Below are 25702 nucleotides of genomic sequence, written 5' to 3' on the forward strand. Positions count from 1 at the left end.
CACCCTTTTCATTATATTCCAAAATAGTGAATTAGGAAGGAAAAATTCAAACCTGTTGTGTAGTGCTGTTTCCCTACATCTCCACTGCTGTTGCTGCTGCCAAGACTGGTAGTGCTTTGTGTGAGTTCACTGGTTACCAACCCAGGGATTCCTGATTTTGGTGACAGATTGTCTCCTAAAATATGATCTTCAAAACCAGGAGGAAAGGTGAAGTCTGGTCGATGGGTTTCTTCCTTTAATTCAGAAAGAAGGAACTTAACATTTTTCCCAGTATTTTCAGAACTACATGTATTTCTTTGACATTTAATTATTATTAAAAGTAATTCATGCAGCACTATAGGTTTACAGTGTCTTTACAAAACAGATTACGTCTCAGACCGGCAAGAAAACACATTGACCAAGAGCTCATGAAGGAAGGACACTGCAGACTACTGGTGGTAAGGAGAGCTGACAGAAGGGAGTTTTAAGAACGGTTTGAAGGAGGAGAATATTCTTTACAAAATAGAACACTGATTGTTTCCAGGTGCAGGATCAGTGAGAAAAAACAGGTGCAAAGCACAAGGCGAGGAGACAAAACACAGGGAGTACAAAGAGCAAAAGCAGGAGAAAAAGAAAGGAATGTAATTGTAGTAAAGGAGAGCACAGACACAGGTGAGGGTAAGAGTCTGAAGGGCCTTGGATGTGAGGATCTAAAGAGTAGAGTGACAACAGTTAGAACAGCAGGAGAAGATGATTATTTGTGTAATTGCATTTTGGATAGATTGGAGGAGGACAGAGGAGAATGGCAGAAAAAGCAAAAAAAGCAGAAGTTACAGTTTTGGATATAGGGAAGAATCAGAAAGATTCATAGACTCAGACTCTAGGACTGGAAGGGACCTCGAGAGGTCATAGAGTCCAGTCCCCTGCCCTCATGGCAGGACCAAATACTGTCTAGACCATCCCTAATAGACATTTATCTAACCTACTCTTAAATATCTCCAGAGATGGAGATTCCACAACTTCCCTAGGCAATCTATTCCAGTGTTTAACTACCCTGACAGTTAGGAACTTTTTCCTAATGTCCAACCTAAATCTCCCTTGCTGCAGTTTAAGCCCATTGCTTCTTGTTCTATCATTGGAAGCTAAGGTGAACAAGTTTTCTCCCTCCTCCTGATGACACCCTTTTAGATACCTGAAAACTGCTATCATGTCCCCTCTCAGTCTTCTCTTTTCCAAACTAAACAAACCCTAGATGACCTAGAAGTTGTGATCCTGGGAGACAAAGAGGACTGTGTAGTTGTTAAACAGCAGAGAAGGGTGGCAAAGGACAGGGACGACAAAGAAAGGAAAAGAAGTTCAGTTCTGAACAGCCAGAGTTTGTATGGGACATCTCAGAAGAGGAGGAGGACAGTGCAGAGAGGCAGCTAATTAAGATGCAAGACTTGAGGGTGGAAAAAGATGTAGAATTCTCAGCACAGGGATACAAAGAGAGACGAGGACTGAGAACAGAACACTGGAGGGATGCCAAAATTGGAGGGAAGATGAAATGAAATATTAATAAAGGAAATACTGAAGGAAAAATCAGCAAGGCAGAAAGAGAGCCAGGAAAACCCAGTCATGGAAGACAAGTGAGGAAGGAAAGGAGAAGAGTAAGTGATAATTGTCATAGGCATCAGAGAGATCAAGACGACTAAGGAAAAGCTACAAAAAGTCCAATGGCACCTTAAAGACTACGGGATTTATTTAGGCATAAGCTTTCGTGGGTAAAAAACCCACTTCCTCAGATGCATGGAGTGAAAATTACAGATGCAGGCATTATTATACTGACAAATGAAGAGAAGGGAATTACCTCACAAGTGGAGAACCAGTGTTGACGGGGGGGGGGAGGGGGGGACACAAAAAACTTTAAATAGTCAAATATCTTGATTAGCAATGCCCCCCCTTCTGCACGGAAAATATCAAACTAAAATCTACTTGCCTCTTCATCCAAGTAGTTATATTGTGAGGTTACAGAGTCCCACATCCTACTGGCTACATTAGCTGCTTGTTTCATTCCAGACTTCAGAACATCTATTTTCGGTCCAGAGAGTATATTGTCTAGCTTCAGATTGGATAAACTTGTTACCACAGAGCCCAATGAGCCATGCTGCGAAGAGCGACCCAACGCCGTTAGTGATGGAGACCGCTCTTTTTGGACTCGTGAATGGGTCTGTTGCTTTAGTCGCCCCGTAAAGGTTTTAGACCTGGAAACTAAAGGACTTCTCCGATTTTCACTCTTCTCTGGGGCTGGTGCGACAGAATCTGAAGGTAAGCTTGATCTCCTCTCTTGGGAGTGACTAAGTGTACTAGAGGCTGCTGCTTCTCTGCTCTCTTGCTTGTGAAGCTCCATGCTGGAAGACTTGCTACCCAGGGGGCTCTTTAGATTCATATAGCTTTCTATTTCATCTGCCAGATTACGTGCTACAACTGGTGACACAATCTTTTCTTCAGGATCTGAGGGTTTTGGTTCTATACTCTCAGTAGCCAGCAAAGATAAAGGGTCCAAGCCCACTTCAACATCTTCCCTTTCAATAGGTTTAATCACACCATAGAAGCTATTCCTTTTAGTCACTGCATCTCTGGCATCTGTTTTCTGGTTTGGGGGCTGATTACCATCCAGAAGTTTGGCGTGTACATTCTCAGCTCTGGCTCCACTGTCCTCACCTCCGTTCTCAAGGTGCACTTGCCCTTCCTCAGGCTCCTCCACTGGTGAAGACTTAAGCTCTAGTTCCCGAGCACCTTCACTCACATGAGTCCTGGTGCCACTCAGCCCAGAGACCTGCTGGTCACCCATACTGTCAAAGCTACTGGATTTACTAGTGTGAGGTGGTGAAGTTTTGGCCCCGGATAAAGCTGCTGTGAGGATCTTGGCATCTGCTCCCATCATTATTGCTATTTCAGTAGAGCTCAAGTCCAAACTGCCTTTCTTCAGCAGCATACCTGCTCTGCTTTCAGTGCTAAAACTGCAGCTCCTCTCTGAAAAGAGCTTTTGTCTCTTCTGCCCTTTTTCACCTGTTTTCTTGGGAGAAGCATCATTAAAGACTGAATCTTCAACTGGATCCTGAGTTATAAAGAGTGGGCTAGATGCAGTTCCTACAAAGAAAGCACATGGATTAATGTGATACTTTGTTTTCCCCTCAACACATACTGCTAAGGAAATAATTTAAATGATGGTCATATGGTCTGGGTTATTTAAAATTTTACAAGTTTTCTAATAAGAAAGTGGTAAATATAATTAGAGCAATTCTACAAAAGTACCACTGAGTCACAAATTACATGTGGAAAGAATAAAGCTAAAGTTAGTGCTTTAGTTACTGACGCATACTATTAGCCTGAATAAGCAGGCTGCAGCACCCAAGCAAAGATGCACATTTGTCACTCCCTCTTTCCACCAAGCTCAGTGGCCCACCTGCTTCACCTTTGCATCATTTTTTTTCCCAAAAAGGGTGGACTCTACCCTCTCTATGCTCAGTTTATTGCCAATGTCTTTAGCTCTCAGAAGATTAGGTGTTTTTTGCATTGGCTGTGGCACTACTTCTTAGACAACATTGAAGCACACAGGACAAATAATTCTGGGGAGAATTTAAGTCCCAAAGACATCTACTGCATGTGTCAAGAATACAGAGATGTGCTTTTGGAGAAAGGACCACCATAACTGGAGAAGAGTAATTTGGGATTGGTCAGGAACTCACCATAGTAGTCCTAGCGCTGCTCCAGATTCCTTCTTTAATAGCCTTCTTCTTAGCCTATGCCTGAAGTTGCCTTTGTACTGAGTGCACCAAACCTCTGAATATTACAGTATACCCCACTTCAATCAAGATTACTCAGACAATTAATGTAAGCTTAATGAAACGTAATGGCAGTAACGACTGCTTAGCGGGTATAGTGATTCTACTTCAATGGGACCCCATTAGGTGATTTAAAGGTGCTTAGGTCTGTATGTCTCTCAATCTCACACTGATTCTATCTGTTCTTTTAACAGCTGTCGGTTCCCTTAGCTGTCATGTGCAGCAAGTCTATGAGGTGCTTTACCACTGCCTGAGTCAGACTCAATCTTCCCACACCAGTTACATGCTGACCTAGCACTCTGGGACTCTTGCAGCTGTCCCTGCCACCAACACTGGGCAGCAGGTAGTAAGCTGTATTCCTATCACAGGATAGAGAATGTCCACTCCATGGGCATCACAGTAAGGTGACAAACATGCTACATCTCGGCAAATCCCAGATAGTAATGTTCAAGTTAAAATGGTGTTTTCTAGTAATTGGTAATTCCACTTATCAGGACAAATGACCATCTACCAACAATTGGCAGTAGTAACAACAACAATACTGCCTCTTATATAGTGTTTTCCATCCATAGATCTCAAAGTGTTTTACAGAGGAAGGCAAATATTATTGCCATGTTACAGATACAAAACAGAGGTGCAGAGTCGTGAAATGACTTACCCAAGGACCCACAGCAAGTCAGTGGCAGAGTCAGGCATACAACCCAAGTCTCCTGACTCCCCAGTGCACTGTCCTGTCCCTGGGACCATACTGTCAGCTCAAGATTCCATTTACCAAACATCCAAATTAAACAAACTACAAGAAGCCGGAGGCAGTTTCAAATTTTGTTGATAACAGTTGTGTTAAACAATATACTCAGTAACTCACCACTGCTGTTTTTCCTGCCAGTACTATCAAAAATGCCAGATGGAACTTTCACAATACTGCTTCCCCAAGCAGGTGGGTCTGCTGAACTATGAGGTTCTGCACTCTGCTGATGCTTTTCACCAGTACCACCAACTTCTAGAGTAAGAAAAACCCATCTTTAATTATGCTGTCTATACAAATAACTTTATCTACATTGTTTTGGAAGATACATTTTATCTAAAATGTACAAGCTGTTCTCTTCTTAGTACAGTGCCCATAGATGCCAATCTTTCTAGGTGCTGAGCATTTCTTGCAATTAATTCAATACATTCCACAGCCTGTCGCCAGAATTTTCCACCTCCCACCTCTTGTTGTTGCTGTCGCCTGTCACTGGAACCCTGCCAGGGCCCCACTGGCTGTCAGCTCCAGAGTCCTGAGAGCCCCTGGCGCTGAAGCAGACTTCATGACATAAACATAGCCTTAACTATGAGCCCTGACACAGGGTGAAACCAAAGGAATCATCTCCACACCCATGCTGTCCTTCACTTCTCTGCAGACAAGAGTGCCAAATGTGATAGGGGAACTGGACTTAGGCTCACCACTACTAATTTCAAATAGGCCACAGAACAGTTAATTAACAAATGGTTGTTTGTGGTCATTACTGACATGGACTGGACTCAAGCCAGCAACTCAGTTATGATCTAGCAGTACTTTAATTCACAGGCGCCAACTCTGTTGGCGCCGGTGGATGCTCGTTCCCCCGGCCCTGCCCCCTCCCTGCCCCTATTGGTCCCCTCCTCAAATCCCCGCCTCCTACCCCAAGTGCGCCTCTATTGGTCCTCTCCCAGGTTTGCGGCACGAATCAGCTGTTTCGCGGCGGAAGCGAAGGGAGAGAGGAGGAAGAACAGGACCCGGCAGTGCGCTTAGGGGAGGCGGAGGAGGTGGTGAGCTGGGGCAGGGGCGTGGGCTGAGGAGCTGCTGGTGGGTGCTGAGTACCCAACAATTTTTCTCCATGGGTGCTCCAGCCCCAAGCAACCCCCCAGTCGGCACCTATGCTTTAATTGATCCCTTGGACAGGAAATAAACAAGAATAATAAAAGATAATCATGTGGTGACTATAGCTTTGTGAATTACATCTACTAAAAGCCTTCTGAATGTTTTAAATTGACTGGACAAATTAAAAAGGAACCCCTATCAAAGTAAATCTAAATACTTGACCTCCTGTTAGGTCTTTCATTTTACAGGAAGAATCTTTTTCTGCTAGCGTCTCAGCTGCAAGAAGATTATCTCCATCATCCCTTATGAGTTCATCCTTGGATCCATAGCCTTGGTCTGACTGACCCCCTGTTGAAAAGAATACAAGCAAGTAGTCTAACAGTTTTTTGTTTTAAACTGAGAAATTCTGTTGCATGTTAAGATATTAAAGTGCAACTAGTTTGTGCTACATCTAGTTTTTGCTAAAAATATTGAGTCAGGAGATCACCAATGGCTAGCACACAAAACATACACACAGTATTTAATTGGTAATGGTAAAAGCAGAAAACAATAGCAAAGACAGGAATGAAAAAGCCTATTTTAGGTTTAATAGTCTATTTGCCACATTACAGTACATTCTCAATGACTTGTACACTACACAATTTGCTAAGTGAATCCCCACCAGTATACTATAGTAGCTCATTTGAAAGGCAGAGATGACGACTAAAATTTTGTATACTGCATGAACCAGAACCAAACACCACAAAAACCAGACAGAATCACTTTGCTCTGGAATGAACTCTCAGAAAAATGACACAAAACATGCTATATCACCTGGGGGTGCAAACTTTTCACAAAGCAATCACTATGTCTGACCTATCAGTCCTCACCCTCAAAGGAAACCTGCACAACACTTTCAAAAGATGAGCCTAGGTGCTTACATTTATAACTTTGTTAGACAGTAAAAATCATGGTCTTAATAAAGACACTGGACGTATGGCTTATTACAACAACAACCACCTGTAAACCACTAACCCACTTTTTGTCCTAAGGCTACATGGGTGTTAATGAGCCACTTCACCTTCAATGGTCCCTTACAATATACATGCCAATTACCTATGCTAAACTCTGTGTTGGATCTTGTCTTTAGCTGTAACATATTCAGCACCTTTCCCAGGCCTGAAGACAAAGATCTGTGTACTCAAAATCTTGTCGCTCTCACTAACAGAAGTTGGTCCAATAAAAAAATATTACCTCACCCACCTTGTTGCTATAAAGTGGTCAGCCTAGTCAGCTCGTCAACCCTATAGAAACCCAAAACTCAGCTATCATAACGTCTGTGCTCCTTCTGCACCCAAAAATGAACTTTTATGATGGAAATAGTGTTAACAGAGAACAGATGGGATTCATTCCATAGCATAATATACAGCATGTTGAGCTCTATTTCCTAAACCTGCCTATGAGCAAGTCTTTGGATCCATGAGCTTGTTTCAAAACACAGAAGTACAATGCAAATTACCCTCAAGTACCAAAGAAATTTCGCCTGGCTCCTTAGCAGTTACAAAGCTGAACAACAAACTTGCTCTGAATGCCTGATATCTCCATAGAACATACATGGAGAATAGAATTGATAAGAGTTAAAAAAAACCTAAGTAACTAGCAATTTGTGTTTTGAATCTATTCTACAAGCAACTTGATAAGTAAGAAAGCTTGATATCCTCTGATCTTTATTTTCCTCTATCACCACTTTAGCCACATAGAAATCTCTCCCCACACCCTCCTCGCACATCAGTGAAAATAACCTATCAATAAATGGGAAATTTACCTGCAGCAGTAACACTCAAAAGGCAGAATTAACGCACATGTGCATCCAATGCTTCACATCATACAAGTCTGCACCCCACACCATGACAGCCAAGGACAAATGCAGCATCAAGAGAACGCAGAGCAAGAAGCAGAGTAACAAAGAGCAGAGAGAAGGAAAGTTCAGTCATCTAGACAAGTACATCATGTGCAGCTCAGGAATCAGTCTCAAGTTCTCTTTAAAGGAAGAGTCAAGATATTTAAAAATTAAAAAGGGTGTGCGACAATCATATGCACAATAGGTCCTGTGATACACGAATATATAGGAGGTTTAGTTGAATGTATGGTCTGGGCTATAATCAGATTTACAGTAGGGAAGGAAAGCAGATCAACTCTTTTGGTAACCTGTCACCTCAGGTAATTTTCTGGAGGTGAATTATTTCATTGTAATTTGTTTGTTAGAGTACACACCACATTCAGTGCAGAGCTCTTCTCTGGCTTTTCAAAAGTCTTTCCACTCTCAGGAACTCTCCCAAAGATTATACGTATGATAAAGCTAAGATAATTTACAATTTTAATACTGAAGTTCTGAAAACCATGGTAGCAGTTTGCAAACTGAAATTTGAAAAGTATGCACTACAGTGATCAAACATACATACCGGATTCTGGAATTTTAATTAACCTCAATTAATATTAAAGACAGATATGAAAACAATGGTCTCCAATTATGTCTGAGCAACTTTTGCACTCTCACTTGTAAAATGAGAGTTTACACGCACAGTTTGTTTTAGGCCAGTAGATTTTATCAGTAGTGTGCATGAGTAATTGCCAGCAAGAATTGTTAATGCTCATAATTAGAGACTTGGACAGCTCTCTTTAAAAAAACTGACAAAATAAAATATGGACCATGTGACTGCTTCACCAGCAATACAATTACAAAAAAAAAAAATCAGTTTAAAGAGTTAGTCATTCTGCCATGGTTTACGCTACATTGAGCGTGGAGCACCAATGTGCAATGAAGAAGAATATCCTGCAATTACTGTACAGTTCCTTTTCTACAAGTATATTGATTCAGCCATTCATATCGCACAACCTCAGAAAGAGGAGGGAAAGAATCAGCAGGAGATGAGAGAGGAGTTTGCTGTTGGTGGAATTGTTAGTAGTGAAACCCAGCAGACTCTAGTACCTGTGCTAGAGTGATTATCAATGGAATCAAGCCTGACTAAGTCTCTGACGAAGAGTGTGTGCTCCCCACTGTTAGCATCATTAGAACTATCCACGCTACCATGGCTCACCGTGTCCCCATCACTTCCACCCGTGGCATTCCGAGGAGCTAGAGATATGAATGAGAGCTAGTCAGTAAAGAGGATTTGAAAAACTTGTCAAACTTTAAATAAGTCAATCTAACCTTTCCAGCTCACAGCAGATACTTATAGTTACATAACTATAATTAGGATATGAAGTAAGGGACCAAAGCAATTTAGTTTTTAGTGAGAGACACTCTCATACCACTGAGCATAAACTTGGCAGCAGCCTATTTTTATACACTTGAGAAAAACAGTCCTTTCTAGGAAATATTTAGAAAATACACACATACAATATCATGCGAGCAGCAATTATTAGAATGCAAATCCTATTCTAGTTCAGCAGAAGTGAGCCCATTTCGGTCACTATACATTACCTGATATCACAGACACCTGTGAGCTCCTTGTTGCTTTTTTTAGGCATTGCCTAAATTGTGCTACACCACGGACCACATTCTGTACCTTCGTCCACAGAAAGATACCACTGCGGTTACTGCTAGGCCAATGACTCTCCAAAACTGCCTGCAAAATCAAAGGCATTATGGTAGTAACTGCTTAGTCAGTAAGACTGCCCTCTTACCCTCTACAGAAGAACTGCTCTCTTTTAAGATGTGAAATGCAAACATTTTAAAACTGATTTTTTTAGAGCCCTTCTCCCCTGGTCTCAAGGCTGTGCGTAGAACACCAGTCCTGAATGACTAACATTCGATTGTGAAAAGCATGAGTTAAATAGACCGTGGAATGCATATTTGTTATTTACAATGGAGTAGCAACAAGAGCCCCACTAAGCCCTCCACTCCCACTGACTTCAGTTCGAGAGGTTTACTTGCACTGTGACATTCCCTCTCAGCTTGTGAATCTCTCAAAATAGCAGAAGCAGAACTGCACCCTTCACCAAAAGGAAGGTCAGCAATTTTATCTGCTGTGTCACTGATTTAGGAGACAGCAGACTGGCATCTGCAGAGTTGCAAAAAAAATCAGTTCAAATTGTATGTTGTATGTGTGGGAAGAAGTTACTTCACCACCTCTTCTGTCCCCCATCCTCAGCCATATACCCTAATCATGGGCCTGCTCCAAGACTTAGGCATGATAAAAACTGGAAGAGACCGCAGTTAAATTTCAACAGCATATTTGGTTAAACACTCAGACAGAGAACTCTCAGACATGTACACATACAGAAAAATGTAAAAAGTGAAGTATGCACAGAGCCATGAAAATAAGTAAATTCTAAGTCTGGGCTTGCTGGATACACAATCAGGTAGCCAGCCAATACACAAAACAAGAAGATCTACATGAAAACCATTCAAGATTATCGGCCTCCACTATGCACCTGAGGAAGACATGACAAAGACAATGAGATTGACAACAATGTCAAGTAAGTGACTGCTTACCTGCCCCAGCTTCACTAAGATCTCTTACCTTGTTGTAATAACCATAGGTGATCGCATTTGGCTGTACTCCAGCATTTTTCATTTCAAACAGGACTCTCACAGCCTGAACAGGATGACCACAAAGTCCACAGAGCTGCATTACAACTCTATAGCACACCTAATAAGATTAAGAAACCCATAACATCGTCAATTCAAGGAACATTCTGAAGTGAATTAGGGACCAAAACGTGACCTAGTTTACAAGTATTGAAGTCTGCAAGAGAGACAAGGCACACAAAAGCTACTATTCAATGTATAATCCTCAACTGCCAGGAGAGGGAGCACAAGTTAATCCGTAAGAAAATCAAGTTGGCATCAGGGAACGCTGCTGAGGATACTCACATTTACTCCATTACACATATTTAGGGTTACCATATGTCCGTATTTTCCTGGACATGTCTGGCTTTATTGTACTTAAATCAACGTCCAAGAAGAATTTTTAAATATCTAAAAGCATCTGGGAAAATACGGACATATGGTAACCCTAGTGAGGAGAAGGGGGGACAGCGAGTGGCTGCAACTTACAACTCCCAGGTTCACGTAATCAACTGTAGGGGTCGTGCTGCCAAGGTTTCCTGCCAAGCCAGCCAGACAGCGATGGTCAGGAACTTTCCCGGCTCCCGACACTCTCCACCATGGGGCCCAAAGCAACTTCCCGCCTCCCCCCGCCGTCCCCTAGCTCCGGCTGCTGCTGTGCGGGGGAAGCGCCCGGCTGGGGGCGCACAAGCTGGAAAGAGGCAGGAGCCAGGAAAGTTGGAGCCCAGGGAGGAGGCAGCTGCACACTCGGATGCCGCCTGCCACCTCTGTGCCCCTGCAGATCTCCGGAGCCTAGCGTTGGCTCCTGCCCTGGGAGCAACAGTGGGAGGTGGTGCAGGACTAGGAGAGATGCTGCTGTGGACCATGGCCACCAGGCAGTGTGGGGTTTCCTGGGAAATGTTCCTGACCATCGCCATCTGGCTGGCTTGAGAAGAAACCGTCACAGCGCCAACCCCTACGGCCGATGATCTGAACCTGGGAGTTATAAGTTGCAGCCACTCGGGGTGCCCTTCCCCTCATGTTACCCCTGTCATTTCAGCGTGGGCATCCTTCCATCCTGTCCCAAAGCCCAGCTCATTCTCAAATGCTGGCAGAGGAAAGAGGAGGAATTATATTGCCTTGGGCTGAGTGGTCCAGTAAGGGTTAAAAAGCCTCTTGGGGAATAGGCTGCTTGTTTCTCTGGGGCAACCTTGGAGCTTAGACTCGCTTTTGTTTCCTGGGAGGAAGGAGCCTGGTGCTGGAAAGGGATCCTGGTTAGCTTGGGGCTGGAGGAGCAGCGTTTCTTTGCCTGCCCTGGAAGGGCTCACCATGATTCTTGGAGGTTGGGGATCATGGTGCAGCTTGCCAAACAAGCTCCTTTGCCGCCTCTCTCCTCAGAAGCTGCAAAGGAAACTTGATTTCCTCCCCACAAGCCTTAAATCTGGAAGCTGAAATCAATCACCTGTTTCCAGTTTCTGCGCCTCGCAGATTTATTAGTCCATTACTATTAGTAGCCTGCACAGAATTTTGAAAGCAATGTATTATTAAGATTGATATTGGAGACTCTGGTTCTTCAAAGAGAGGCTGTTCTGACCTGGGATTAAAATATGTAAATAAACTCTAACCACCAAATAATAGGAATCCCACCCCCACCCCCACCTCAGAGTAGGCTGAATCTCTGTAGAGGCCGCTTATGCTTCTCAATGGGTCCTATCACAAATCAGATCCAAACAGAGGATTTGGTCAAATGATGTATCAAAATACATGCTGGTTTTTGCAGCCATACTTCCTGTGCTGGGATCTATCCCAGTGACTTGCTCTGTTTCAGTGGTATAGATACGAACCGAAAGCTCTTTAGGGGCAGTCTGGGAGCGGGTCAGGTGGGTGGAGGGCTCTCTGCGCACTGCCAGTGCCTGCAAGCCCCATTCCGCTTTTCCCAGCCAATGGGAGCCACAGAGCTCTTGCTTGTGGTGGGCGCAGCACATGGAGACCCCTTGGCTGCCCCTGCTCCTAGGAGCCAGAGGGACCTTCAGCAGGAGGGATGAGATGGCAAGCAGGGCGAGGAGAAGAAGCGAGCGGTGAGCCAGCAGCAGGTGGGGGGCGGGGGTGTATGTGAGTAGGTGAGTGGGTAGGCGGTGGTGAAGAGGCGAGCAGCGAGGGAGCTAGTGACTGGCTGGCGGGCGGGCGGGCAGGCAAGTGGCGAGTGGTTAGCCAGCGGCAGGTGGTGAAGAGGCGACCGGCGAGGGAGCCAGCAGCGGGAGGGAGGGTGAGGAGGTGGGCAGTGGGCGAGAAGGCAGGTGGCGAGCCAGCGGCAGGCAGAGGGTGAAAAGACCAGCGGTGGGTGGCGAGCCAGCAGGAGTTGAAAAGGCGAGTGGCGAGGGAGCCAGCGGCAGGTGGGTGGGCAGGGGTTAGAAGGCAAGAAGCGGCGAGCCAGTGGCAGGCGGGGGTTCTCGGGGCGGGCATGGGGGTTTCTGGCAGGGGAGTGAGGAGGTGAGTGGCAGGTGGGAGGAGGCAAGCGGTGAGTGGGGGACTGAGGGGGACGCAGCAAGCCAATGGCAGGCCAGGGGGGTGAGGAGGGGTAAGGCGGTGGGGCTGAGCGGAGAGGGGACAGGACCTTGGGCAGACTGGGGGTTGAGCGTGGGAGGAGCAGGGGCAGGGCCAACATCCCCCATTGAGTGTCCTCTTTTTTGAATGTTCAAATATGGTAACCCTATACATATCTGATTGTCAGATGGAAAAGGACAAGTTATTCGGAAAGCTATTTTCAAGTTTTTAAGGATTAGCCTGCTTCAGACATAACACAAAAATGTAAAACATTTTAGCAATATGTATCAGCGTCATCCTTTAAATTTAGCATGGCTTCAGACTTAAATAAATTCATGTTTTTGTGCCTTTTAAAATGTGGTGAGAATCTGTATTCCCAAAGTCACAACCGTATCTACCCCCATTAAATTCAATCCATGCCCTGAAGGATGCCCCCCTTCACTAAAATGAGATAGTAAAATTATCTTTGCATAAAGCTTATTTCTGTGCAAAGCTACAGAATACTAGCCATGGTTATCGAAATAAATAAATTAATTCACTGAATTATAAAATGGGACATATTTAGTGATTTGAGAGAAATTAGTAAAAATAACTTTCAAAGAGTTATTTTATAGTAAATCACAGCCTGTGGGGAAACAATTTCATTTCACGCTGCAACACAAAGCAAGAAAATTGCAAAAAAGCAATGATTGTTTTTGCAAGAAACCTTTCTGAACAGTGAAAGCAATCCACCTTTATGTTAAATGTGATGTAAGAGCAAGGGTAAGAGCAAAAATAGTATGTGAATTTTAGCACTCATGTAAGATAAAGTAGGGTGACAGCAGCAAAGATCTCTCCAAAGAGCACGCAGAGCACAGGTAACCTCAGTACTAGCTTCCCCACCTTGTTTTATCAAGGTGCTTCAACCCTGGATCAGGAGGGAGAGAAACCCAGTCTCTATGCCAATTAAGTCCCTGGGTTTCTCTAATGAGGCACAGTATGAGGTTACTAGTTAATGTAACTGTGGAAGTGGTTTTTGTGGATACTCGTCCACTGGGAATGTACTGGGACCATTAGTCTCATTCAAGTAGGTCAAGTAGCAGTCACAGGATAATTTCTAGTTCAAATTCAACTCAGATCACTAGTTCCCATATGCCTGGAGATAAGAGGCTTTAGGCCAAGGGACATTTTCAATATATTCACCTCTGAGCCATCCAAGTTTCCCAGAATAGTACTAGTCTGTTTTACAGCCAGGTCTGACATGTTAGTCACACTTTCTACATAGGTTATTTCAAACAGCAAATAAAAACACATTCAAAATGTACATTGTTATTTGAAATAGCCTGGTTTTAAGTTGCTTCAAAAACAGACAAAATGAACACACTCAACTGTAATGAGTACTGCCCAGTAGATTAAATTCTACATTGGACAGTGACAGACGCTGCCAATACACTTACAACCTGAAAATAGAGTTATATTTACAAGAGCTATACGATGCTATTTTCAAGATGGCTTGCTCTGGCAGAATCCTAGGTGGATGGTTGATGCTTTCTGCACCAATAATCTCAGGAGGGGTGATAACCCCCACCCTCCAATTTATGGCACAACTGCCTCTGCTAACATGGTATTGTTGAAAATTTTAAATTTCCAGCTTCCCAAACTAACTGCATAGCTTTCAGCACGTTATTTCAATAAGGCTTAAAAAAAGATTTAAAAACAAAAAAGTTGTAAGCTAGGCAGCAAGCTTGAACTTTACTTATTTTTAGAAGTGAAACATTAACAGTTGACGATTAACATGTTCTTGTACCTTAATCCCACTGAATAAGTATAGGCTTTTTTTTTTTTTTGGGGGGGGGGGGAGGGGGAATACTTGCCTCATCTAGTGGTTCCACGTCGGTTTTCCTCATTTTAATAAGAATGTCATATGCCTGTTGCAGTGCTCTGACTTTGGGATGGGAAACTCTGATGTAGGCTGGCAGACAAATGAACCATAGGCTATAACAGTGACTAAAGAGGCACTTAGCCCACAGTGGTGGGTTCGTGTAATACTTCTTGGCTAATTTATGGGCCGTTTTTATCTCCTGTAAAAGGCAGAAAACAAAAAGGATATAAACACACAAAATACAGAACACCTTGAATTTGGAAAAAAGTTTCTTTAAATCAGATAGTAGCTTTCTTAAAATGGGATGCTGCAGCTCATCATCCTGGAGGAAACCATGCAAACATGAATGTTAAGCTGTATTTCTCATCAGTCTCCCTTCTGTAAAGCTCTTCATAGGGTGGGGAAGAGAATGCATACTAATACCACTTCAGATCTGCTCCACACTTCTTTATTATAGCATGTATTATACCATAAACACCAACACGTTTGGCTTTGAAGTATAGCCTTAGATACAGGAAGAACTGCCTCTGTAAATTCATATTTATTTGGATTCATTCCTCTACACATACATCTGTTTTCAAAAGTTATAAATATCTATTCTTTAAACACCACACTAACTTCTAGCATAAATGGGTGGTAACAATTCTACCCAAAACCAATGTCGTTTTTGATGCTCACACACACTATATTATATAAAGGCAGCACTAGTTAAAAATCTAACCTGTTTTGTCCTCTTTGCCATGAGTGCTGGACTGTTTGAAATGTTACCTCCAGCTGGGTGCCTGTTGAACGAAAGCTTGAGCTCCTGTGGCCTGTCGAAGAGCTCAAAATCTAGTCTTGGGAAGTTTTTATAGCTATTAAAAAAAAAAAGTGAAGTGTTTAAATATTTAAATTTCCAAATCTTTTAGTTGTTCTGCTCCAACTTTATATATGTGGTGCAAAGGCCTCCTGCCTGCAAGCTGAAGGGTTCAGCACATTGAGCTCAAAGAATGTTTTGTAAAGAATCCCACAGAATGGGAGCGAGTGAAAGGACAGGAAGGCTCTTCCCGTTGAGAGAAGGTTAGGGTGAAGACATCAGGAGGACTCCCCTTTGATCCATAAGCCCAGCAGAGACAGCAAGGCCTCCATACCTCAGTGGCTGGTAGAATCAAGAGAGAGCAGCTGGAAGCAGGAGCAACCCTGAAACCTCCAAACATTTCACAGGGCAGGGAAGACAGGAGAATTAGGCATCTCCTGCCACATATACTTCCACAGGGCTGGCGGTGGCAGAACAGCCACAGAGGGAGGAGAGGGGCAGGTTCTACCACCCTTTGGACTCATGGGATCCAGTTAAAAAGCACAGGGCATCCAAAAGGACAGATCCCTTGCTGGCAGTCTATGGAGTGTATTCACAGCAGGGGCTCGGTGGTCCTTTGCAGTTTCACTAGATACCCTGACTGAAACAGGCATATTCCACTGGAGTTGGTGTGATATGCACACAGCAACAGCAGAGGAGGAAAACATGGAACATACATAGGGAAATTAGAAATACGGATTTCCAGGTGGTGATCAGTAGCTGGTATTTAAAAGAAAAAGAAAAACTACTAATCAGACTGCAGAAACTGACCAGAATTCAAGTTGTCAGTGTCTTTTTATATCTAACACACTGCAAATTTAGGTAGGGGCTTAAAGCAAGATGCAATAGCTATGTGCACTCATGTTTAAAGGGATAAGTACCCATTTCACTTGACTCAGTTTTCTAGACCCTCAGCACCTTTGTTAGTTTGCAATATACCTATACTTGGGTGCTCGGGCCTGTCCATCATCAGGAGGAGGTTCTGGTGGCATTATAAACACTGTGTGTTCACTCTTCTGTGACTCATCAAGCTCAATTAACCGCGTATCTTCTGCAGAATCTACATCAACCTGCAAATTAGTATCAGGACAAAACACGTTTCAACATTAGTAATGGTTCTTCTACATATTGAAACACCACTCCCACTCACATTATATTTTCACTTCTACTTTGCAATCAGAAACCCCTGAAAGCAAACAAAGGAGACAAGTACCTTCTCTCCCTTTTCTGTTCCTTTATCAGGAAAAAGCTAGAAAGAGGAAAAAGTTAGTTAGAGCTTCTTGGTAAAACAAAAAATTAAGTATTTTTACATATACATATTTTTCACTGAAGTTGTTTCCTCTACTGTGCCACCAAGGTAATCAAATTACACTGTCATATTACTTTGAATGCAAATAATCTCCATTACAAATACTCCTTCCTTTTACTGAAAGCTAAAGGAGCAGGCTCTCTCAACTAGCTTCAGGTCAGTCACATCAGCAGACTAAATAAGTAATCCTAATTCTAGAAAATGAAACTTCTCTTCCTTTAATTTATCGTAGTTATATTATCTCCAAGAAAACAGTGTCTTCCTACCCAGTGATACATTAATTCAATAGTTAGGAGAAAAAGATTCCAGAATTCTAAAAAATTGAGCCAGACACCAAGATACTACCAAAACCCAGGTACTCTTTTTAATAAAAAGCATACACTCAACAGATGAAAAAAATGCCTTAATTACCGATCTAATTTATTTGTAAATTATGCACTTGGGAGTTTTACAGATTAAGATATACCAAATCACTGTCAATTTGGACTGGAATTACACCCTGGGAAGGGATTACATTTTGAACATGGGTGGGACTTGGGAACTATTCTAAAACCATCTAGAGAGGCAGTTGCATTTACAGACAAGACGGAAAGATCCCTGCCCAATCAAGATCATCTACACAGACAATACTCATAAAAAAGAAAGGTGTTGGGAGTAAGGGATGCAAAAATGAAAAGAAGTTTGAGCAGTTGTGTTTGGCACACATCTTGCTACTTTATAAATACGTACCCGCTGCTTACATTCTAATGACAGCTAAACGAAAATCTGGGGGTGAAGCATGACAAGTGGAGTGGATGGTTAGGGATTAGAGATTGACTGAGACAGGTGAATATTTAGACTGCATCTGATGGAGGTATGACAGGAGCAGGGTGGAGATGGCATGCCACATACTCAGAGCAGTCTCAGTTTTTCTTTTCATGAAACATCACACTGTGTAACTTTTAATTGGACAAGTTATGGGAGCCCAATGACAGTTTCCTACACTAACGAAAAATAAGATAAAAATGCAATAAGACGAAGGGGAAAATGACTCAATGATAACCGCAGCAAACTCTATTATCTTACAACAACAGCTGCTGCTGCTCCACTTTTATGACTAAAAGCCACAGACACGAAGGCACAATTAACAGCAATGCATAAATACTTTAAAAAAGGAGGAAATAAAATTGTTCACCTTTTCTATGCAGTCATCAAAAAACGCCAAGCTGGTATCCTTGTCACTCACAAAACTGCACTCTTCTATGAAGCGGCTAAATATCTGTGTTTTGGTTAGAAGTATGTAGAACTTTGTGTAGGCACGGTCCCTGCTTTTTAAAAATCCTGGTTAAAAAAAATTTAGAAAAAATAAATACTAGTTTTAAGATGAATCCTCAAAAGAAAGAAACACAACAACAAAGTCACATTTGTCTGCAAGTGTTTCGCCTGTCAATTGTTATCCTAACACCTAAAATTACTTAAATTTCAAATTGTTGCTTTGCCTTTTTTTTAAATTAAAGTTTGCTTACTTTGCATTAGACAGTACATGGTGGATAATCACTTATACCATTTCCCAGTGTAATTAGTTTCCTGGACTCATGTACTACTCTCACACAGCAAGAAAGGAGACAAAAAAAAATACAAAACCATAAGAAAAAGTGACTGTAAAAAGTTGCAAAAATGTATGGGTTCTCAGGAGCAGATGTAGAATTGGAAAGCATTTTTAAAACCTTTTTCACAAGTAGAGTGTCCCTTTCACTATCTCCACTAAGAACTTCTCAACTCTGTCAAAATAGCAGCCTATCTGAAAAGTCTACACAACCAGAATGAATTGAAGGGAGTCAGCTGCTGTTCCCTATTGGTTTCCTGCATTCTTAACCTCCCCTCCCGCACTCAAAGTTTTCTATTCTTACCCTGTGTAGAATTAAGAATACTTTAGTTTGTTCTCTTTTTTATCAGGCCACTAAGGCTTGGCTTCTAAGGGCATTTATTCTCAATACAAGTTGCAAAGTTTCTATAATCGCAAGAGCCGCCTTAAAAAAATGTGGACACGAGAGAGAATGTCACATGATTGCGAGATGATTTTGTCAGACCTTCAACAATGGCAAGACCTGCAGTTACATTAGCACAATGGCCATGTTACAACACGTAGATGCTATTTATTATTGACCAGCTTTACTTGTATTTTAATCAAATTGCAACATTTAAAAGATTCAAAATAACTTCAAAGGACAAGATTCTGCTCTCAGATATGATGTTAACGCGAGAGACACAATTAAACTGCAATTAAGCTTTTCAGAGCACAGGCCATGTCCACCAATGCATTTGGACAGCACTTAGCATAATGACACCCTGACCCTCACTGGGCCTGTGGGCACTAATATAATCACCACAACACTAACCCTGCCTTGATGTGATCCAGGACAGCCTCACCTTGAAGGTCAAACAAGGAATCAGCAGCAGTAGTTTTATTTGAAGGTGCCTGGGTAATAGGCTTGAGGAATGTTCTATACCCCTTTAAAATAGACGCCATGAAGCGTAGAAAAGCCTCTTGGATCTCCATCTCAAGTTCTGTCATCTTCTTCTGCCAGGAGAAATCTGCCTCTATAGGTGTCATCTCCACCGCAGAGCCTTCTTGGGTCTTTCTGTGAACTAGAAACAAGAGCAAAGGGAAAGTGAGCTTTATTATGGATGACATTAAAACAGACTATCCTAGGAACACTCAAGACAGATTTTTCTTTCCTTTTATACTTAGCATTCCTGAAAGTTGTCAGAATGACAATACAGGAAAGTAAGATCCTCTGCTAATCCTGACACTACTAACTTATTTCATGTGGGCCACTGAAGAACCATTAAATGGCATCTATTTCCATTCCCTATCATCATCTGGGCCAGATTAAAACAGCTACAAGCAATCTCTTTTTCGCAAGCCAGCCAGTCCTGCTTGGATATTAGATAACTAAAGTGGGATCCATTTCAACACTGTCACCTCCTAAACTGAATTTTATCATTTTGCAATGGATCAGTACACAATCAACATTAAAATTCAAGTTTTCACCTCACTCACCATCTGGCTTCCCTATTATGTATTGTAAAATTGCATATGCACATAGAAGTGCCTGCACATATTAAAAATTCTAATATCTCTGTGCAGTAAAGTGTTAGAAACAGCCAGGTGGCATGCAGGGTTTACACTTGTAATGAGTGGGCACATGCATATGTTCTCACAGTTTTGTGAAAGCACAAGTAGATGAGAGGTGCTAAAAATTTACCCCAGTATGCTATGTTGCTACATTTTTTTTATTTTGTCACTCTGCAGGTGGCCTTGCTTCAACCCCGTAATATCAATATCATCTCTATCTCAGTCCATTTCTAAGATTTCTGTGAAATTTAAGAGAAAAAACTAGAATATCAAGACATTTTTGTATGAGCTGTTATAATACTACGATTGTAGTTTACTGTGTTACGAAGGGGCTTCGGTCTTCTAAAACTGAGTGTGACAGGCTTTTTTCCTACACCCACAAGAGAAATCCATTACTATGCTATCTTTATGACATTTTTTCCCTTAGCAGTGTTAACTTAATATGTGTAGTGAAAAAGAATAAAAGCATTAACCCAATTTTATGTACACCATTGCCTCTGCTCCAGTGAAATTTGGAACTGAGCCTATAGCAGTTTTGTATTAGTTATAACATCTGACTTTTAATGCATCCTGCTGAGAGAACTCAAAGAAAGGGCAAGCTATGCACAAGGCTTTCACTGAAAGCTTATTGAAAATAGAGGGAAAGGCAGAAAGTCATTTAATTCCTTACATCATGGCATATTATTTCTGTTTGAATGTTTCCTTTATTTTACAGTCTTTATATGTTTGTGACACAGGAGCCAGCACCACCACCTCAGTTCAGTGTAAGGTGTGTATTATTAAATCAACTTAGAACTTTATATTGAAAGGTCCTAGCTATACTCCAAAGGCAGCAGCGTCTGAAAATAGTTTGAATGTGGCTCCTGCCAAACAGTTGGTTTGGACAGGGCCAAGTCAAAATAAGAAATTATTCACTGAACAAAACGCATAATTTCCCTACAAATATTTGGTCAGAGTTTAAGCTACTTATTGGACTTTTATACTCACATTTTCAGCAAGCTATGTAAATATGGTTGAAAATGTATTGCCTTCATACCCTTAGCATTTTTTCAGTTATCTTGGCAATCGTTCAGAGTAATGGTTTAACACGAACATGACAGATTCATTTCCAAAATGTGGTTCAGTGGGAGCTTTGTTTGAACTGTGTTTTAAACATAACTCCCTTTTGACAGCCTCATCTATGTTCAGAACTTGAAAGAATCTTCGTACGGTTTAAAGTTCAGAATGATAACAAAGTAAAAGTGCAAAAATTTCATGCCATGTACTTAATGGGATGGCCTTACATTTATTGCCATGGCTCTTAGTTGTTAAGAGCTGTGGGTTTGTATCAGCAAAATAAATATTCTGTGCAAATTATTGTAATTCCCTTGCATAGGGCAGCTTTCTTTCCCATCCCCATGCTTTACCCGACGCCAGCTGTGGATGCAATTTCCTTAAGGTGTTGAGTAGACTTTTGCACGGCTTCTTAGGAAGCTGTTTCCAGTTCACACTCTTCTTATCATCCGATCTACATAGTGAAACAAGCAATGCATGCAAAATAAAAAAGAACAGTAAGTAAGTGTATGAAAACTTAATGTTTGTTACTTCACTTTTAAGATGGCTCAATACCAAAACAAGGAAATGGCATTGGAGAAAGATCTTTTCATCACTTTTATTTCTGTGTAGAAATAAAATACACAGTAGAAAGAACAGAACTGAAAACTATTTTTTTTCCTCCAAATAATATAGCAGTCTAAACTGAGTTTGGATCTGACCCCAGATTAACCTGAAACCAGAACTTTTGTTTAGATTTGGTTTAGACATTTAAAGCAATACTTTAATAAATCTCAAAGTAGTTCCTTTTATCTCATTGAAGAAAATAATTTAATCAGGCTCATCTGCACTTGACTGACATGAAAACATACAATTCATCTCACTTTCTGAGCTTCCTATTCCTATTCCAGTTTGTATCCAATAGCTGTAGTATAAATATAAAATATAGGCTTGATGAATGGCAGAAAAGGGTAAGTATAGCACTTAGGATCAGAGTAGTTAGTATTAAAAGGCATGTAAAATTACAATAGTATTGGGGTCCTGCCTGGTATCTTTATGGTCATATGCTGCACTGCCACATGTACCATAGACATTGATTCAATGTCTGTCTATTTCCAGTCTCAATACTAGGCCAGCAGGGACTGGGAAGGCTGAGGATTCAGCATACACTTTGAGAGCCATACAGTTGATTGAGCAATGCAGTTAACTGGCCTAAACGGAGGTTCTTCCTTGGTTAGAAAGATAGTTCCTACAATGCAAGTCCTTGTTTAGCAGAGAAGAAATAAAGGGAAAGGGTGGGGGTGAATGCTGAGAACTGTAGGCATGTATGTGCCTCCCTTCTGGAAAGCAAGGGAAGAGGGAAGTTATTGCAGCAGTGAATGTAACCGATATTGCTGGCACAGTACCTAGTCAGTCATTTATTACTAGTTTGGCGGATACAGGCATGCTCGTTTGTTGCTTTGCATCAGTAATAGGATTGCTCACCTATTGTTGGATCACTATTAGTATAGCTGATTAAATTCTCATTTTGGGGGGGGAGGGGGAAAATAGATATATTTTACTAGAGATAAAATTGCCTGCAGAAATTATAAACAAAAGAAACAAACACGTAGCAACCATACTGGTCTCTTCATTCTCAAAGTGTTTTACAAGTAATGAGCCCAGCCTCATAGGGGTCTTTGCAAGATCACTCCCATTTTACTCATGAGGAAACTGAGGCAGAGGATCTAAGCGAGAGCTGTCAAAAACTAGACAGCAAGTCAGAGCCAAGATTAGAATTCTGTGATCCCTCCTTTGCAGTTGTGCTTTCAGGGAACTCTCCTCCCACTTTCTCTTCCTGATCTCTCTATAGCAACATTGGCTGTACTGTTTCTCCAGTTCAACAAATAAAACAAAAAGAAACTCTTTTTTTTAAATCCCAAACTCTTCTTTTCCTAACAACCTCCCTCAAAAAGATTGTCATTGTTACTTTTGCCGATATAGTCTGACAGCAACAAAGAACAGGCACTAAAGAGAACGCTGGATGAATGAAAGCCATTCAACATTTGCTGGCAGTAAATAATGCTTCATCAGTCTATGATAAGGGCGCTACTAGCACTAAATGCTTTCAGAAGACACTTGTCAATGACTAGTTGAGACTGTTGTACTAGAAAAGACCGTCTTTCTGAAAAATATTATCCTTTCTATTAAGCTGTAAAGGTCTTTCAAAATTAGCTTCACTATAGCAGCACTGTTATATTTAATAAAATGCATCTCCCCATGGAAAAAGGAAAGAGGCTTGAATAAAATAAAAGCCAGCAATAACATTCATTCATAACACTTCGCGCTTCTATACAGTCTTCCATGCAAAGTACTTCACTGACCTGGATTCTGCATGAACATGTTGCTGAGATAAAGAAATACCCCATTATGCAAGTGAGGAAAGACAAGGAGGGTATGTATTTCCAGAGGTGAAGCTACCAACAGCTCCAATCTACTTCAGTGGGAGACGCAGGTATTCAGCACCTCTGAAAATGAGGCTACAGTTGCTATCAGTAAAATGGCCAAAATAAGCAAAGAATTTTAGGTGATAGTCTTGAAAACATAGACCAGGGTAGGCAACCTATGGCATGCGTGCCAAAGGCAGCACACGAGCTGATTTTCAGTGGCACTCACACTGCCTGGGTTCTGGCTACTGGTCCGAGGGCCTCTGCACTTTAATTTAATTTTAAATGAAGCTTCTTAAACATTTTAAAAGCCTTATTTACTTTGCATACAACAATAGTTTAGTTATATATTATAGACTTATAGAAAGAGACCTTCTAAAACCATTAAAATATATTACTGGCACGCGAAACCTTAAATGAGAGTGAATAAATGAAGATTTGGCACAGCACTTCTGAAAGGTTTATGTCAGGGGTCAGCAACCTATGTGACTGAGCTGGGCAGGGAAACCAGGTCTCCTGAGTCCCAGTCCATTGCCTTAACCAAAAGATTTTTTTGTTGTTTTTGTTTTTTAAGTTTGAGAGGTTTTTTAAACATTACATTCTGCCACTGTTCTTCAGCACCAGGTTTTAACTAAGTTAGTGCCAGGAACTGCTGGGAGTCTCACAAGAAGTCTAGTTCCTAGAAGATTTCCAAGCCAGTAACTAGCCCAAATAAGTTTCGCATTATTGAAACTTTCAGCTGCTTACTTGAACTGAACCTTTTGCAATTCCTCTATCTCTACTTAATACCGCACCACTACACACTGGGGAATCACATCTCCATGACTGAATACTTAAATCTCCACTGGCAGTGTTTTTAAACAAAAATACCCCAAAACCAAATACTAAGCTATTGTTACATTGAAGAAAAAAAAAGCTTTCAATTCTATTATTTTCCTCTTTCTAGCCACCATTCCTTCTGTAGTAGTCTCCCAAATGGACTGCTAAGAACAAGTTCTGCAATATTTACATTTTAAAAAAAATACACAAGTAGCATTGTTCTGCAGTATTTCCTTTGATACTACCACAGGGACAGTGAGTCCTGCAGTAGTTGAAAGGAAACACTTCTTTTTTCAATAAATGTCACAGGAACTTGACATGAAGAAAAAAGAAAAATGTTCAAACTGAATCAAACCCATTGACTAATTGTAACTCAAATGTTTAAGCATGAAAATCTGATTAGAATTAAAAATTTGACATGGTACCTCACAAAATGTATTTCCACAGAGGAAAAGAAAACACGTACAGTTTGCAATTACAGCCAACATCATCATTCAAGATTGTTGTTTCCACTAGCCTGGAATAATCCTAAAAGGCATGAGACAATTCACTAACTGATTAAGTCTAAATTAATCAACATCTTATTTTTACATTAATGATTAAGTTTAAATCATTTTAATAAAGATGTTGAGGAAAGAAAGGTCAACTTTTCTTTGAGAAAGGGAATTGCACAGACAACTGCATAAGGGAGGCAGTTACTTTTAGTTAACTCATTCACAATAAGGAAAACACAAAAACAGCAACAGTTAATGAAGCATAGTATACCTTATACACAGTTTATAAAATTAAAGGGACACAGTTAACACGAAATCTAGCCATCTTAAAAAAAAAAATTGTAAAAAAGGAGTTTTTGGTACCATAGCTGCCAGAATCCCTCTGAGATTTGTGGTCTCATAATTACTTTCTTAAAATTCTCTCTATTGTTGCTGTGTGACAGACAAAGAAGAAAATTTAACTAACTATACAGTGGAAACAATAAAACTGACCATATGCAAAATGTTGAGATGCACAAAATAAACTGAAGATAGAAACACTCTACTCATTCAGTTTCAATATGGATAGGGGTCACTTAACACTAGTAGGTTAGCATTTTCAGAAGAGCGTGTGATTATTAGATTAATGGGAGTTCTTTATTACAGCAAGAAAAAGGCTTATGCAGTCATTCAGCTAGTCCAACATGTACTTCAGTCACTCCTCCTCTAATTTGTCTATACAGTGCAGTATTTGAAATAACATAATGGAAGTTAACCAGAAATCAAGTCTGTATTGCATTGCATGTAGGAGCAACAGAAAGAAATATAGTTTCAACTGAAATATTTACATAATTAATATTGCCAAAGGCAAAATCAGAGCAGCATTATCGGATATTTTCCTCCCACTTCAGAATTATGGTTTGAATGTAATTCTTAGTACATAAAATGTGGTTTTGAAAAGAACTGTGGTTTGACTAGTGAGCATTCAAGAGTTTGAATTTTGTAGTACCAGAAAAATTCTTCTCTAGAGCATGTCCTGCCTCACACATCTGCTGTTTTCCACAGACCCATTTGCCATCTTATTATATACTAAATTCAACAGGGTTAG

At 41.2% G+C, this 25702-nt stretch overlaps 1 protein-coding gene across 7 annotated transcripts in view; it reads right to left on the minus strand.

The window, feature by feature from the left end:
- DENND4C (DENN domain containing 4C) overlaps positions 1–25702 on the minus strand; it is a 105084-nt gene that overhangs the window by 22890 nt on the left and 56492 nt on the right. For 5 of the 7 annotated variants that reach the window (XM_050944089.1, XM_050944086.1, XM_050944087.1 and 2 more), the window contains 14 exons: positions 21251–21351; positions 19136–19354; positions 17901–18046; positions 16631–16666; positions 16357–16487; positions 15304–15436; positions 14575–14781; positions 10152–10280; positions 9110–9254; positions 8615–8761; positions 5869–5994; positions 4672–4806; positions 1954–3111; positions 53–229 (listed from right to left, as the gene is read on the minus strand). In XM_050944089.1, the coding sequence (XP_050800046.1) occupies positions 53–229; positions 1954–3111; positions 4672–4806; positions 5869–5994; positions 8615–8761; positions 9110–9254; positions 10152–10280; positions 14575–14781; positions 15304–15436; positions 16357–16487; positions 16631–16666; positions 17901–18046; positions 19136–19354; positions 21251–21351 (2990 nt within the window). The remainder of the gene's footprint in view (positions 1–52; positions 230–1953; positions 3112–4671; positions 4807–5868; positions 5995–8614; positions 8762–9109; positions 9255–10151; positions 10281–14574; positions 14782–15303; positions 15437–16356; positions 16488–16630; positions 16667–17900; positions 18047–19135; positions 19355–21250; positions 21352–25702) is intronic. The other 2 variants (XM_050944085.1, XM_050944091.1) reach the window with 2 other exon arrangements.

This window comes from Gopherus flavomarginatus, chromosome 3, assembly GCF_025201925.1.
Source record: "Gopherus flavomarginatus isolate rGopFla2 chromosome 3, rGopFla2.mat.asm, whole genome shotgun sequence".
Taxonomy (NCBI): Eukaryota; Metazoa; Chordata; order Testudines; family Testudinidae; genus Gopherus; species Gopherus flavomarginatus.